This window comes from Hoplias malabaricus, chromosome 15 (assembly GCF_029633855.1).
Source record: "Hoplias malabaricus isolate fHopMal1 chromosome 15, fHopMal1.hap1, whole genome shotgun sequence".
In the NCBI taxonomy this organism is placed as follows: domain Eukaryota; kingdom Metazoa; phylum Chordata; class Actinopteri; order Characiformes; family Erythrinidae; genus Hoplias; species Hoplias malabaricus.
Genome location: NC_089814.1, coordinates 15,540,458 through 15,555,936, shown reverse-complemented (window position 1 = coordinate 15,555,936; position 15,479 = coordinate 15,540,458). Strand labels below are relative to the sequence as shown.

The 15,479-nt window shown below is 38.5% G+C and overlaps 1 protein-coding gene across 1 annotated transcript in view; it reads right to left on the bottom strand.

The window, feature by feature from the left end:
* The window catches only part of LOC136667957 (collagen alpha-1(XXIII) chain), a 122,485-nt gene that overhangs the window by 26,807 nt on the left and 80,199 nt on the right, over positions 1-15,479 (bottom strand). The window contains 3 exon segments of the mRNA XM_066645148.1: positions 1,562-1,588; positions 2,323-2,330; positions 9,662-9,697. Coding sequence (XP_066501245.1) covers positions 1,562-1,588; positions 2,323-2,330; positions 9,662-9,697 — 71 coding nt within the window.

Here is a 15,479-nt window from a genome sequence, read left to right as displayed (position 1 = left end):
ATACATTCACTCACACACTCACACCTACTAACTTGTGTTTTTTGGATTGTGGGAAGAAACCAGAAATCAGATTGTGTATAATACATGATAATTAATTCATGATAATAAGCAGATGGTGAAATGGATTTGTGAAGAGGTTTTTAAAGGTCAAGATGAGAGAACATTTATTTATTCATTTTATTTTAGTAATACTGACTTTGAGTATGTTTTACTTTTTGTTCTTGTGCCAGGTCAAAAGGAATGTCCCACATCACTCAGATCCTGCAGTGTTTCTATTCATTTACATAACCACTAGTGCCATTGTTCTTTGGCAAACAACTGTAAGCCAAGTGGAAAAGCCTTTTTAAAATAGCGTGTAGTTTCTTTGAGGCTGAACATTTGATGGATAGAACAGAATCTGCAAAAGCTATTAAACAGCTTTCAGGCACATGACAAAAGGATAACAAACTAATCTAAAAACATGAACCCCAATATAAACATCCAGCATTCTTAGAGGTTTGTTAAGCACAGTTAAGTTAGTCTCCTCCAATGATTTATTTGCATGTAATAATAGGTAAAAGCCCAACACTGGTCAATTAATTCTACTGGGTTATATAGTGAAACAGAAAGAGTGGTTTCATAGTGTTGATATACTGATGCTTTTGGCCACAATCAATTATTTTAGAACTATGGTCAGGGGGTATCCATATGATTCATGCATTCATTCCTGCATTCATTCATTGCTGCTGTAACCACATAATCCCGATCAGGATTGCAGTGGATCGAGATTCTTCCAAGAGGCAAAGGGCACAAGCCAGGAAACAAAAACATTTTTGTATATTTTATAAACTCTATATATCTTTATTGTTATCAAAATGCCAGATCTTCTCATTTTTGTGGCAAAATTTCATAACGAATACAAAAATAACAATGGTCTAAAGATTTTATGGAATTATAAATGCTATATTAACTTTTATTAAACATCAAAAACATTTTCCCATCTCCTGCATAGTTTATTTTAGTCATAGCTTTGAGGGAGACCATTTTCTTGGTTTCCATCCAAGCTATGAGGGGGAAGACTTACACATGCATATGTTCTCTTAGAGATATCACACATATGTTATCTTAGAGATATCAGCCTTGGCTTGCATCATGCTGAGTGATGAGGGGAGAGAAAGTACTGGCCTTGGTACAATGGTTTTCCATATACTTGAATGAATGGTTGGGGCGTAAGTGAGAATCATGTAATATATTAACATTAATATTAAGAAATGTATTCATAATGTTTAAGAGTGAAATCATGGTTTACTGCCAAATATTTGTTAATAAAATGTATTACTTTGGAAGTTAATTATATGACCAGGTTATCGTTATCTGATGCTCATTATTTCACCACTTTACTGAACAGCCATAATGTCTCCAGCAGGTGGAGTTCTCTGACATTTTATAGTGTTTCCAGTTTGACTCTCTCTTTCCCTCTTGCTCTCTGTTACTGTAGAGCACACTTCAAATATCAGAATATCAAAGGCACAGAGCTGTCTGGAAGCAGTTGGTCAGTGAGGAGAATTAGAGAGATATTTACCGGGTAGCCATCCCGCCCTGGAGTGCCCTGTTGGGATTAACAGGAATAAAACAACGTTAAATCTGGATTAGGATTAAGTGCACACACAACTGTTGCCTCTAAAGTGAGTTTTATCAAATGAACCCAGAGAGGTTCAGCAGATAAAAGAAACATGATACAATACATATTTAAAGTCATGACTAAGACTGGATCTGCAGATTGTGAAGGCAGCCACACTGCTGTGGCACATGGATATGCACTGAGTAGATTTTTTTTAAATACAGGGGAAAGTGATGAAGACATGATGACTGTGTGCCTCATAATAATAATAATAATAATAAAATGACTCAGTAACAACAGTAAAAACTTGCTGGAAAGGAATGATATATGTAAGTTGGAGGATGTTAGGGCACATGGGTTTTTCACACTGGAAACACACACACACACACACACACACACACAGTTGTGGTAAAACCTTGGTTAAGTGTGGAAAGAGGTCAGAATCTGAGAGCTATAAAGATAAGTGCTTCTTTCATTGCTGGGAGTTTATCACAGCCACTGCTGGAGACCATAACTGTGGAACAAACAGAGAAACTGCTACAAAGTCTGTTCCTTAGATCCAGCTTTCACATGCCATTCCCTCTTATCTTACCTCCTTTACGGCCCACATCATGTATGCGTTAGCTATAGCACATGGCACTGTGGTGGGAATCTGAGCAGAATTGTGCCATGGCTACACATTTGTTCTGCATTAACCTCCCACAGATTACACGGGTACTTACTGGAGTTCCTGCAAACACAAACACAAACAAACAGCCCAGTGTAAACTGTTGATGAAAGTATTCTCAGACACTATTCTCAGAAAAGCTTTATTCTGGTGCCAGTTGACTGTCCAGTGAATCAACAGGCACAACACCACATTCACTCCAAAACTGAAGAAGTTCAGTGGAAAATCTCTTTACACGGTGTCAACTCTAATGTTTGATTAATTGACTTGAGTGATTCTAACTTTAAATATAATCAAAATCACATTCAATTCAATGTACATTCACATGCTTATTTCAGTGGACGGTGTGGTGCTGCAACCAGTAGCATTGCTGTCACATAGCTCCTAGGTTCCTGGGGTCACTGTCTATGAGGAGTTTGGTGTGTTCTCCCCTTGTCTGCATGGGTTTCCTCCAGGTGCTGTGTTTTCATCCCACAGTCCTAAGACACATGTTGGTAGGTAAATTGGACATGCAATAGTGTCCAGAGGTGTTAGTGTGTGGTGCCCTGTGATGGACTTTTGGTTCAAAGTGCTATGAACCCTAAGCGATAAACAGTTACAGACATTGAACGAACGAACGAATGAATGAATGAATGAATGAATGAAGGAACGAAGGAACGAACTTATGGTTAAAGATCTTTTAAACAAGAAGTATAGAAAACATTCTTAAAATTGATTATCTATTAGTGCGTAATTAGTAAGAGTAACAGAAGTGCACATTTTTGAGTTGTATCAAGCATTAATTGAAGAAGTAGACATTTAAACTAAATGTGTATGCATACTTTTTACATTTGAGTTTATGAACTTCAAAATATTTAGACAAAGCTTTTTTTAGTTCTGCAAACTGATTGGGTTTTACAGTGTGACATCAAATAATTACTCAGGCAAAAATGTATTTTAAAAGGATTTTTAATTATTATTATTATTATTTTTGCAGGAGATCTGTAATGACTAACATAAACCTATAACCATATAACCTAAAAACAAGTGCAACCAACTTGAATAGTTTTTACAGGAACTCTGAAACTTGCATGAATCCAATAGCGAGGGAAACTCCAACCTGGAGAAACACGGCAGCCTTGCCCTTAAGCTAGGGAATGCCTTGCACCCTACAGGACCTGAATATGAAATCCATGAAGATGACCATAAACTCACCAGAGACAGTATATTAATAGAGTTTTCTCACTTGGTTGAGCATTTTTTCCCAATCACAAGCTGGCTATTTTGGCGTGACATGTAGAGGGAGGCAGATCAGATGGCAGAATATTGACAGTGAGGACAGCTAAACGCACTGAAAGTATCAGACTCTCTGTCAACTTGTGGGCAGAGCATTTGTGGTTAGTTATAACAGAAATAGACCAATGGTACCCTCATACACCCTCTGACAGTAAAACTCAGCAATAGAAGATGTGCTACAGATTCACCAAACATTTCATATTGTTTTGCTGCTGTTTTGCCAGTAATGATTTGTCATTCCAAAGATGACTCACGCTCACACCTCGGAGATTACAGACCTGATCCCGACTCATGAGCTTCTCTACTACTGACATAGCTAGAAGTAGTAGCAATGAATATATTTCATGAATGTATTCATTTTGTTTGTATACTTTAGTCCATTTATATGGATGGTGGTATAATATACAGTGTAGCTGGTGTTGCTTTAACATGATTTGAGGTTATTTTAACTCAATTTAGACATTCTGTGTGCTCAAGGCTAATTCCTGGCCAAATTAAAATATTTACATTTATGGCATATGGCAATATTGCAGCCTTAAGCAACTTAAAATATTAAAGGTGCAGTGTATATATATATATATATATATATATATATATATATATATATATATATATATATATATATGAAGGGCTTATTCTATGCTAGCAAGGACACAATGATTCAAAGTGATTCACATTTGTGCTTTTACACAAATGAAAATATGGTTTCATACACTGTATTAAGCTAAAAGATCTTACTCTCTGCCCCTTTAATCATGTCACAAATACAATACAAAATCATTTAGTGTTAAGTTTTTTACCCAAGGACTCTTATCTGTAAAGCTAGGTGGTTTGGCCCAAGCTAGAAACTGAACCCTAGTGGTGTTACCCATGGCATTATACCAACCACTACTAAAACTAAAACCATCAGACATCTGAAGGAAGCAAACCACAAAAACCACACTTGTCGTGGGTGATAAACTGCATTTTAGAAAGGGGCAAATTGTGCAAATTTGTTTCCCCCAAAGCTATTGCTTTAAGGTCTCTTTCTGAACACTTGAAAAACTGAGAAAATGTCTGTGGTTTTAAGTGTTTTCCATACACTCTCCTGATGAAAGGAGACACTGGGATTCAGCCCAAGAGAGCCTGCTAGCTTTTACGCATACAATAATGATCCATGGCAGACATTGGTGAAGTAAAGGCAATATGTGTAGCAGTTCATTGCAATGTGGGGAAACATGTTCTAAGCCTGTATTCCTAATGCTTCAGAAATTCATTCATAGGATCTGATATGGCAGGTATTATATATAAAATATGGCGTACAAGCCAGGTATCTTTACACATTAAACATTAAAACATCTGTTAAGAAAAAGATGATTTTATAATAAAATATGGGAACTGAATTTATGAAATCATCTCAATGAATAAGCAGGTATTTATAATGTATTTAAAGCAATTATAAAATATCACACGACAAAATAAAGCCCTAAAATGCTTAAAAGGGTGGAATATTTTTGGTTCACGCATTATTTAGTCCAGCATTGACGAAAACTCATGCAGCACTGCTGTGTCTGAGCCACTTTCATTATCACAACACACACTTACACATCACCACAACACACTGTAGTACTTAGGATGATCCACCACCCAAATCATACTTGCTCTTTTTGATTCTGTGGGGTGAAAAGGGATTAAAAATATGCAATTCATGGAGGACAGTGTGTAATTGTAGAAGAATTAAATGAAAATATATGGTAAGTGAATCTATAAAATGGACAATGAATGTGGAAACAAAATGGTCATCTTATGACTGAATGGTGAATGATACCTTGTAAACTTACACCTTGAAAACTCATGAGGTAATTAGCTACAAAATAAAAATAACTTCCATGAACTCCAGCACAGTGGAACCACTCTGTAACTCCGAGTGGATAGGAGGAGGAAAGACTCCCAAACCAAGATATGTCATCAGTTTTGTTACAATCTGCTTAAAAAGGACATTGTCCACATTATAAAGCTCTATAAGAAAAGAAAAGAAAAAAATTTCATTACAATCCAGTGATGGAAGTTTCACTGAAATTAATATAAAACATTTTTTAAAGAAATATAGCCATAGTCATTATGTCCATTCCAGCCATAAAGTAGAGTTATCCATATTTAATGGCTGTGATTTAAAAACAACGAATGGCACCCACAGATTTCAGGAATGTTCCAAGGGAAAATTCCTTTAAATCAGTGGCATCCGAGAATTGAACACAGCCACTGAGAAAATGTGAAGCATTCCAACAGTGTGGAAACAATCTTGGCAGGCAGAAGATCAGTGTGGAGTAGTAAAAAACAATGCAACATTTTATGTGATTCTCCGTAGTTCGGTTTCCATCAGGTTTTATTTAACAAAGATTAAATTAGTTTTTATCCTGTGGTTCTGATCAATGGATAAAGTATCAGTTAATGAAGAAGCTTACTTCTTCTGGCTTTCTTCTAATGGGTTTACAGTATTATAAGTGTCATAGGCTTTGGGGTAAAAATATGTCAGCTATAATTTCCCATGACTGCTGCATAGTTTCCTCTGCCCCTGTCCATTAAAGTAAATGTAATGTTTTAAGACGTCAGTGCAGATGCTCTGATGGCTCCAGAGTTGTGATAATGGGGGAGTGTGACAGTAAATGGAGCTGGAAGAAATGGGAGTGGGAGGGCCCTGAGCAGCCCCTGGACAGCATCACTGGCAGAGTGTAAACAAACCAGAAAATTCTGCATGCCCTTGCACACACGAAGACACACACACACACACACACACACACACACGAGCAGACTGATAAAGAACTATATTCAGGGGTCTTCTGTCACATGGCCATGGGAGAAACTTACCATCTTTCAGAAGAAAAAGAATGGGGTAGAGGTACAATGGGGATACAGGTAGATACAGAGAGAGATAGAGCGAGAGGGAATTAGAGATATAATAGTGAGAAAGTGAGAGCAAGAGTGAAGTTAGAAAGACCCCACTACCTACATTCTAACAATCAGGGGTGGCATGTTTTATGTGTGTGAGTGTTTGTGTGTATGTGTGTGTGTCTGTGTGTGTTTTGGAATGTGTGGAGTCTTTCAGTTTTCCCATCACCATCGTCATGAGCCAAAGTCATCAGACAGAACAAAGCCATGCTTCTTCCTCTGTTGTCTGTATAATGGTGATTTTGTAAATGTCTGTGTGTTCTCTGCTCATGACTCCGTACAGTTTCCTGAAGTCCAGCGCAGCACTGTGTCTCTGACAAAATGAACAGCGAATGTAGACACAAGGATGTCATTTTAATATTTTGGCTGATATATGAATTTTTGTTCTCTCTGCATATTTTTGGTTTCCTCTTCTCTCTTACTCCCATGACAGGCTGGAAGATAGAAACGGAATGGTGCAGATGCATGTATGTCATATACTGACGTAACTGTTATTGAAGTGTTTGAAGGGATCGTTTAAGCAGGCAAACCACAGAAAATTACAGGATATTGCAACAAGACAATGGAAGATTCCACACTACTCCTCAACAATATGACATGGCCATGACAATCTGGTTTAAATCTCATAGAGAACTTGTGAGATTATGGTGGGAAATGTACGGCAAATAACTGAAACTGCTATGTGTGGATGGTTTGAGGATAGCACTGAGGAGTGGGTGGAAACACTTTAGTTTGGAACACAAGGTGTTCCCCAAGGTTCAGTCCTAGGCCCTATACTATTAATCATCTACATGTTGCCATATGGTCAGATCATCCACCGCCATGGTCTTAATTAACATTGTTATGCAGACGACACTCAAATATAAGTGAACACAAAAATACCTCCACTCTGCCCTTATATCCAGCGTTCGGGATCTGAGACACTGGATGCACGCCAACTTTTAGAAACAGCACAACAGTTTTGCTCATTGGCCCAAAGTCCAGTCTATCAAAAATTTCTAATACTACACTTAACTTTGATGGTGTGGCTGTAAAAACTTCTCCAGTTGCTTGTAATTTAGGTGTACTTCTTGACTCCTCTTTTTCCTTCAAACCCCATATTAAGGTCCTAACCAAAACCTCCTTTTTCCATCTACGTAATATTGCTCGCTTTCATCCCCTGCTTTCTATTAAGGATTCTGAAATTCTGATCCATGCATTCATCTCCTCCCCTTTAGACTACTGTAATTCTGTCTTCAGTGGCCTTCCGTTTAAGACCATACATTCCCTTCAGTGTGTTCAGAACTCTGATGCTAGAGTTCTCTCTTATAAAAAAAATCAGCTCATATCCACCCTGTCCTTCATCAGCTCCACTGGATTCCTGTCTTGCTCTGTATTTATTTTAAAGTTCTCCTGCTCACATACAAAGCTCTGCATGGTCTGGCGCCAGCCTACGTTTCTGAACTTTTACACCCCTACTGTCCTACAAGATCACTGAGGTCCTCTGAGAGCGGTCTGTTGTCAGTACCCAAATACAAATTAGCTAATGCTGGTGGTAGATCATTCAGTGTCATGGCACCCAAGCTCTGGAATTCTTTACCGCAAAGTCTTTGTCTCTGCTCTTCATTTTCTGCATTTAAATCCCAGCTAAAGACCTACCTCTTCTCTCAGTACTTCTGCACCGTTATGTTTATTATTTAGTGATTATATGAGATTATGGAAAAAAAACATGCTTTATGAAGTTATAAATGATTTTGCATAAACAAATGTGAATAAAGAGCATTTTTAATATTAATCAGGTAAATCATTGGTTTATAAACATTTAAATGAATAGTTATTCATAATAAGTCAAGACAACATTAATAAAATGGCTTTTAAATCAAGGGTAAAACACTTATACAAAACATATAAGATGTGGATGTGGTATTGGGAGTGTGAAGTTATTCATTCATTCATTGTCTGTAACCGCTTATCCAGTTCAGAACTGAAGTGAGTCTGGAGCCTATCTGGAGTCACTGAGTACAAGGCATGGACTCGCCCTGGATAGGGTACCAGTCCATCATAAGGCATCACACACTCACATATTCACTCACACACTCACAGTTATAGACACATTGGAGTAACCAGTTCATCTACCAACATGTGTTTTTGGACCATGGGAGGAAACAGGATCATCTGAAGGAAACCCCATATTAAAAATCTTTATTTAATAAAGAAAATAGTACAAATGTGTTCCATAACTAAAGGTTCTGATTATGTACACTTTAGGGTACCGCTACATTGACAGCAAAAGTACCACCACAGAGACAGCTTTCTTAGACTGTATGTTTTTGGCAATCAGTATACCTGTTAAATCATCTCTAAAAATGTATGCATGTAATATATTTAAATATATATAGAGAACATGGGCATGCTTTGACTGAAACACAGGAAGCATCGAAAAGCAAATGCAAATTCCAGAAATGAACGGTGACCTATTGAACAATGAGAAACTAAGCCACAAATAAAGGAAGATTATTTGGGTGTAATTTTTTAAAAACAAACAGAAGAAAAACGTTTTCTTAGTGTAATATGCTATTGATTTTGCTACAGCAAGCTCACAAATGTTTCAAAAGACATTTAGATACCAAACCCCTGACAATATGGAAGCAACTTATGGTTCTCAAGGTTAAGTGGATGCCATTAAAGCAAACAACATGCTCGGGGAATTTGCTGGAACCTCGCATTGACCCTACAGAGACAATAGAAATGTTAGCATAGCCTCAGAGTTAAAGAAGACTTTCCCAAAACCACATTAAGGACATAGGCATTTCCATCTGTTCAGCGCTGCATCAAAGACACACAAACGAACCAGGACTGGAAACATATGAGGGGATAAAGAGACTGGAACACCTAGTAGAACACGGAACATCCTTCACATTGATGATCGATCAAGACCGAGGAGACCTTATGTGTTTGGCATGAGGTGAAATCACTCAGGGATTTTTAGTCTGGCTATTTTTACAGGTCTCTTTCAAACACAAAGTTGTGTATAATTCCTTCTCCAAATGAGGATGGACGAGTGCTAATGAGTCAAAAAGTCATCAACTCACAGCTGTTCTACGTCAGACTCTACACGCTTGGACATCCAAGCAGCAAATGTGTTTGTCTTTTCTTCTCATTGTTATATGGATTAATTGGGTTCATAGTTGAAAAAGGAAATGAATACTCACCAGGGTTGCCTTTCCTGCCCCGCTTTCCTGGAGGTCCTGTGAAGAGAAAGATAAGAAGACACATTTATTACCAATCCACGGCCTGGAGAGCAGGAAATTACATTTATGAACATTATTTAAAATGAATTAGATTATGGCAGTGTGGCAATGTTAAGATTTTGGAGTGAAGTTATAAGTATAATGTCCCACTGCTTCCATGTTTCTGTAATTTTATAGTGAATGTTTGACAGTAACACTTTTATAAAATTACAGCAAATTATTGTATTTTTCTGTGAGTTGTGGAAGTTCATGTCTATTGTTAAGACTAATGTTAATGTGAAAAACTATCCCAGAATTCTCTGCAATCTGTACAGGGGTAAAACTGGAAAAATTGATAGCACCCCTCAAATTCCCCCATGTTAACACATTATAAGTGGTTACAGAAAATGAATGAATGAATGAATGAATGAATGAATGTTACAGTGTATACGCTTTAGAACTAATAGGAAAGCAGGATTCAGTCAGTAGGTTGATGTTGTAGAGTGAGACTGAAGTTGAGTCAGTGTGGCCTGTGTGAACTGGGACTCTGATGTTAATGTCATAGAATTGCAATATTGAAATTGTTATGACTTTAATAACAAAATACTGACTTCTCTCAAAATATCACAAATAGATTTTATGTATTTTAAATTAATAGATTAAATGTATTTATTAAGAGTATCATTAAAATGATATCATAGGAAATAGGCCACCATCCTCCACCATTTCAAGATCTATCATATATGTTTTGGTTGGTTGTGTGTAAAAGCAGGAAGGAACTGTGTGTCTTATCATTCAGGTGCTTTAAAATGGTTCCTATATGAAATCAGTTGCAGCTGTAGAGAATGTACACATTCCTTCATTGTTTTTTTCCCTTGTAGCCTTGAAAATGAAACAAACACAGCTGTGCTCCATAATACCTCACTAACCTATTATTTCTGTAGTAACCACTCCTACATCCCTTAAGCTAACGGTACATTCAGAGGCTTGAGCGCTTGTCTGTGAAAACAAATTAAACAGAGGGGACCCATCAGATCTGCAGCATGATTGATTTCTCATGGGCTATTAGCAGGTGTATAAATCACTAACAACATAATTTTTAGAAATGGTTACCATTCAGAGCATCATGGCAATTTTGGCATGTCCAAAAACATTCGGTGTCACACTAAATAGCAAGGAACAGTAGGACATCCAGAAACATAGCATGTCTATAGGTAAGTTGTGGCTTAAATGTTAGAGAAGTGGGTAGAGGACCAAAGGAGAGTTCAATCCCCTTGACTGTCAGTAAAACTTGGGGTGGGTGAGTGAAGAAACAGCACTTTCTCATCCCTCAACATCCACACTTGAAGTCCTTTTCTGCAAGGTATCCAATCCCAACTGTTCCCCAGGTGCCAAGTTGGCCATCTGCTGCTCTGGGCATGTTTGTGTTCACTGCATTAGTGCTGAGTGTAAGTGTGTCTGCTCACAGTCATCAATGGGTTAAACAAATCCAAATTTCATTGTAAGGATGGACAATAGTATTAAAAACATGTTTCACATAATTTCACATTTCATGCACATTATAGCAGTAGGAAGCTTTGGACACTGACATCATATATTTTAAACTTCACATTGATTCAATCTGATTATGATTCATTCAGAAATGATTCAAATTAATGAATCATAAATTTCACAACAATTTGATTATGAAAATGATTATGATTAAACAAATCATTAAAACAAACAAATTCAATGAGTCATTTCAGTCATGATAGTTTTGGAAATGATTCAGAACAATTATCTAAAACTTGAGAAACCTCATCAATTCAGAGAAAATTCATCAATTCATTTACATTTATTTTTTGGAAATTTGGATATTGTTTTATTCATTCATTATCTGTAACCCTTATCCAGTTCAGGGTCGCGGTGGGTCCGGAGCCTACTTGGAATCATTGGGCGCAAGGCGGGAATACACCCTGGAGGGGGCGCCAGTCCTTCACAGGGCAACACAGACACACACACACATTTACTCACACAATCACACCTACGGACTCTTTTGAGTCGCCAATCCACCTGCAACGTGTGTTTTTTGGACTGTGGGAGGAAACCGGAGCACCAGGAGGAAACCCACGCGGACACGGGGAGAGCACACCAACTCCTCACAGACAGTCACCTGGAGCGGGAATTGAATCCACAACCTCCAGGCCCCTGGAGCTGTGTGACTGTGACACTACCTGCTGCACCACCGTGCTGCCCAACACATTTCATGGTGCACCTATATATTTATTTCATTCATTTACTATAGCTGCGTATTTATGTTCAGGGTCTCAGAGCCTACCCACTGTCAATAGGCATGAGTCAGGAGCATGCCCTGGACAGCACACCAATCCATGAAAGTGTATGACACACTCACCCAGCCACTCACACACTCATGCCTATGAACAATTTCACACAGCCAATCCACCTATCAGCATGTGTTTTGGACTGTGAGAGCATATCTCTCTATGCAGACATAGAGATAACATACCATAGGCAATGAATGTTAGATGAGGTTTGAACCAGGATCTCAGGAACCTGGAGATATATGGCAGTGACACTACCTGTGGCACTACCATGCCCTGATATATTTCCGACAAACAAACAGAACATGGGGCTAATATGCATTAGCAGCTGACACTCTGTCAAATGTATCTGCTGTGTCCACTCTGTTCACTCTATGACCACTAGATTATGTCACTAGTCATTAATAATGTCTGTATCACTTTATCCCCCCTGGGCGTGAGAATAATGGCACATCTAGGTCCATATGGGCTGATTAGCCTGAAGGAAACTTCCTGCGGAGCATCCTGAGAAAAGATAAAGGTGCTGGGAAAAGGCTCCTAATGACAGCTACAGGGAAATACTGCAAAAACCCATCCTCCATCTGCAGAATCACAGCAGCCAAGAGTGACATCACATGAGCCCAGCCAAACAAACACAGCAGCACTCTCCCCGCTGACCGCACACTGACCGAGACACATCACAGAGGGAGAGCTGCCAGTCATACTAAACCCTACAGACACACGTTACCCTCAATACAGTAATACAGAGAGATGCTACATACTCCGGACTATCTGTTACACTGTAACATCTTCTCCATGTAAACAAGGGGCATGACTTCTGAAACACTGAGTACACAGTCTTAAAAGGAGCATCAACTCAGCATTTTAAATTCTTATCTGATGTCTGCTTAGAAGTTACGTGACTCTGGTCGAGGTGGAGAAAATGCCCACATGCAAATTTACACATCCATTTTACAGCCCTATGCTTTGGTCTTAGAATGAAATAAGATGTGAGCTCTGCTCTGATTGGCTTGTTTGTAGTAAGGCAGCACAGGATCCAGCTAACACAGGATCAAAATAATAATAAGAGGGAATAGAAAGAGCAATTGTGTGTCCCAGTTTGAAATAACCATAGCTGTAAATCCCACTATGTTGTTGTTGTTTTTATGTCTAGTTTCTGTGTAAATTTTTAAATCGACCCGAGGGACAATCTGTATTGCTTACACTAGCTTCAAATCTTGCCATATAAGGTTATTACATATTTAACAGTATAGCACAAGAAAAGTATTAACTTCACTGTTTGCTACAGACTTGCTTTCCTCTTGTTCATTAAGACACTTTAGTTTATATAGTTAGTTAACCATTTGTAACCCTTATTAAATAAAAAGGCTTAAAGGCACACTAGGTAGTATCTTTACTTTTAAATTACAGCTTTAAAATAACTGTAATGTTTCACTGACATGTAATAGGGAGAACAAAGCCTCTGTCATTGCGACTCTGGGCTCAGCACTGCAGAAACAGCACTATGTAATATCTGGAGGAGGGTAGGAGACATAACGCAACTCTCTTTACAGTCACTCATGACTCGGCCCCTGTGAGTAGCATCCACATTCATGACCATCTCTGGATAAGCCTAATAACCAAAGCAAGTATTTCTCTGAAGCTTGACTCTGACTCAAAATCATTTTCTAAAAGACTCATGAAAAAGGCCAGGTCACACTGGGATTTCGCAATTTGTTGTTGTCTGGCAGAATGGGTGTGGCTGCGATTGGGGCTGGAAATCAGTAATCTGCACAAAAGAGTGTTATAATATCTCCAGCTTTGAAACCAAAATAGTTGGCTCCACGTTGGCTCAGACAGCTCAGAGAGGGTACAGAGTGCATCAGAGGCCACATAGCCATTGGTCGGGGAGGCAAGTTTGTGTCTCAAAGTTCACCAAAATTGAACTTGATGGGAAACTTCACAGGAGAACTGTATTCATCTGGAAGTCATGTACACAAATTTCTCATTGAAATGAACAAATGTTTGCACGCAAAACTTTGCAGACAAAAGCCCAGTGTGCCTGTAGATTTACTTCCAAGTGATATATGATTTGAGTCATTTGGTGACTCATGAAGGAACTCGGTTTTACATTTAAGTAACTTGTGACTCAACTTGGATATGTATCCCAGTGACTTGTGCATACTTGGACTCGTATAAAGGGACTCGTGCACTGGACGAGGGTTGAGGGTAGTAAGTAGGCCATGTGTTTCATTGCAGCTCTGAGTTCTCATGGCCCAGGCTTTTCTGCTCTCGTTGTGGTTTCATTCCAGCAGGGGAGAGTCTTAGGTCAAACGGACCAAAGGCTGTTGGTAAGTGATTAAGTGAGGCTTATTTCCATCTTCCCAAACAACTGTGTGCAATAATCATGCTTTTTCAACAACATAACGCAGGATGCGGTGTTTCAACCCAAAAATGAAATGACTCTAATATGCAGAAAGCCTGCACCAAGAAAATGCATGATCCAACTGCTGAGGGCATTTATTTTACAATTGTATTTCCTTCTAGTGACATGTGAGACTGATTTAAGTTAAAATGAACAATACCTCCGACTGACTTAAAGTGTTTAGAAGTAATATGGGACAGCGGGGCATGCCTATTTAATAAAGCCAATGTACTGTTAGCCACATTTAATTTATTTCTGAATGGAAATCGTAGGTCTTGTGTTCATAAACTGTATGAGTATTGTACTGAAAACTTTTGAGTACTGGATGCATGCGTCTTTGATATGACCATCACTGTAACTTTAGAACTTATATTTTTATCTTTATCTTCATTTCAATGTTGCCTGGAGCAGGAGAGAGTCTCTGTTTTTTGAATGCTTCTTCTTCTGACATCTCAATAGGCCTCTGGACCTGGATTTCTTCAAGCTGCTTTGTAACAAAGGCCCTTATTTGTTCAGATTAATATATCTGGAATGACATCCAAATTATTCCACATCTGATCCCAAAAAAAGCAGTTCAACATAAACTTAAGCAGTTGTTTGAGCGCAATTAATAAATCTGTTTCAGCTGCACAGAAACAAGCACCTGCAGACAGTTTTGCAGTCATGTAATGACTTTGTAAGCATGCTCCTACACATGCATTTCCAACAGCATAAATCAGTGTAAACAGACCAGGGGTGGGGTGGCCTGGTGGCCCTGCAGGTTGGTACAGTTCCTGGCTCTCAGGGTCTTGGGTTCAGCCACCCAGCAATGTCTATGAACTGGATTAAACAGAAAGGTGCCAAATTCTCACTTGTATATAGTGGCAAATTTGTAAATAAATCATTGGCTTTGGCTGGTGAACCTGGCTGTTGGGCTTCTATAATTCTGTAAGAACAGCCTCTTCATAGCATGAAATGTATAAATCACACAGATATCACTTTTCTGAGATGTGACCGGCTAATGAGGTCCGGCACTCGCTTACAACTCATTTCCTTTTAGCGACTTTCATAGATGAAAGGCACAGACACCAGATAA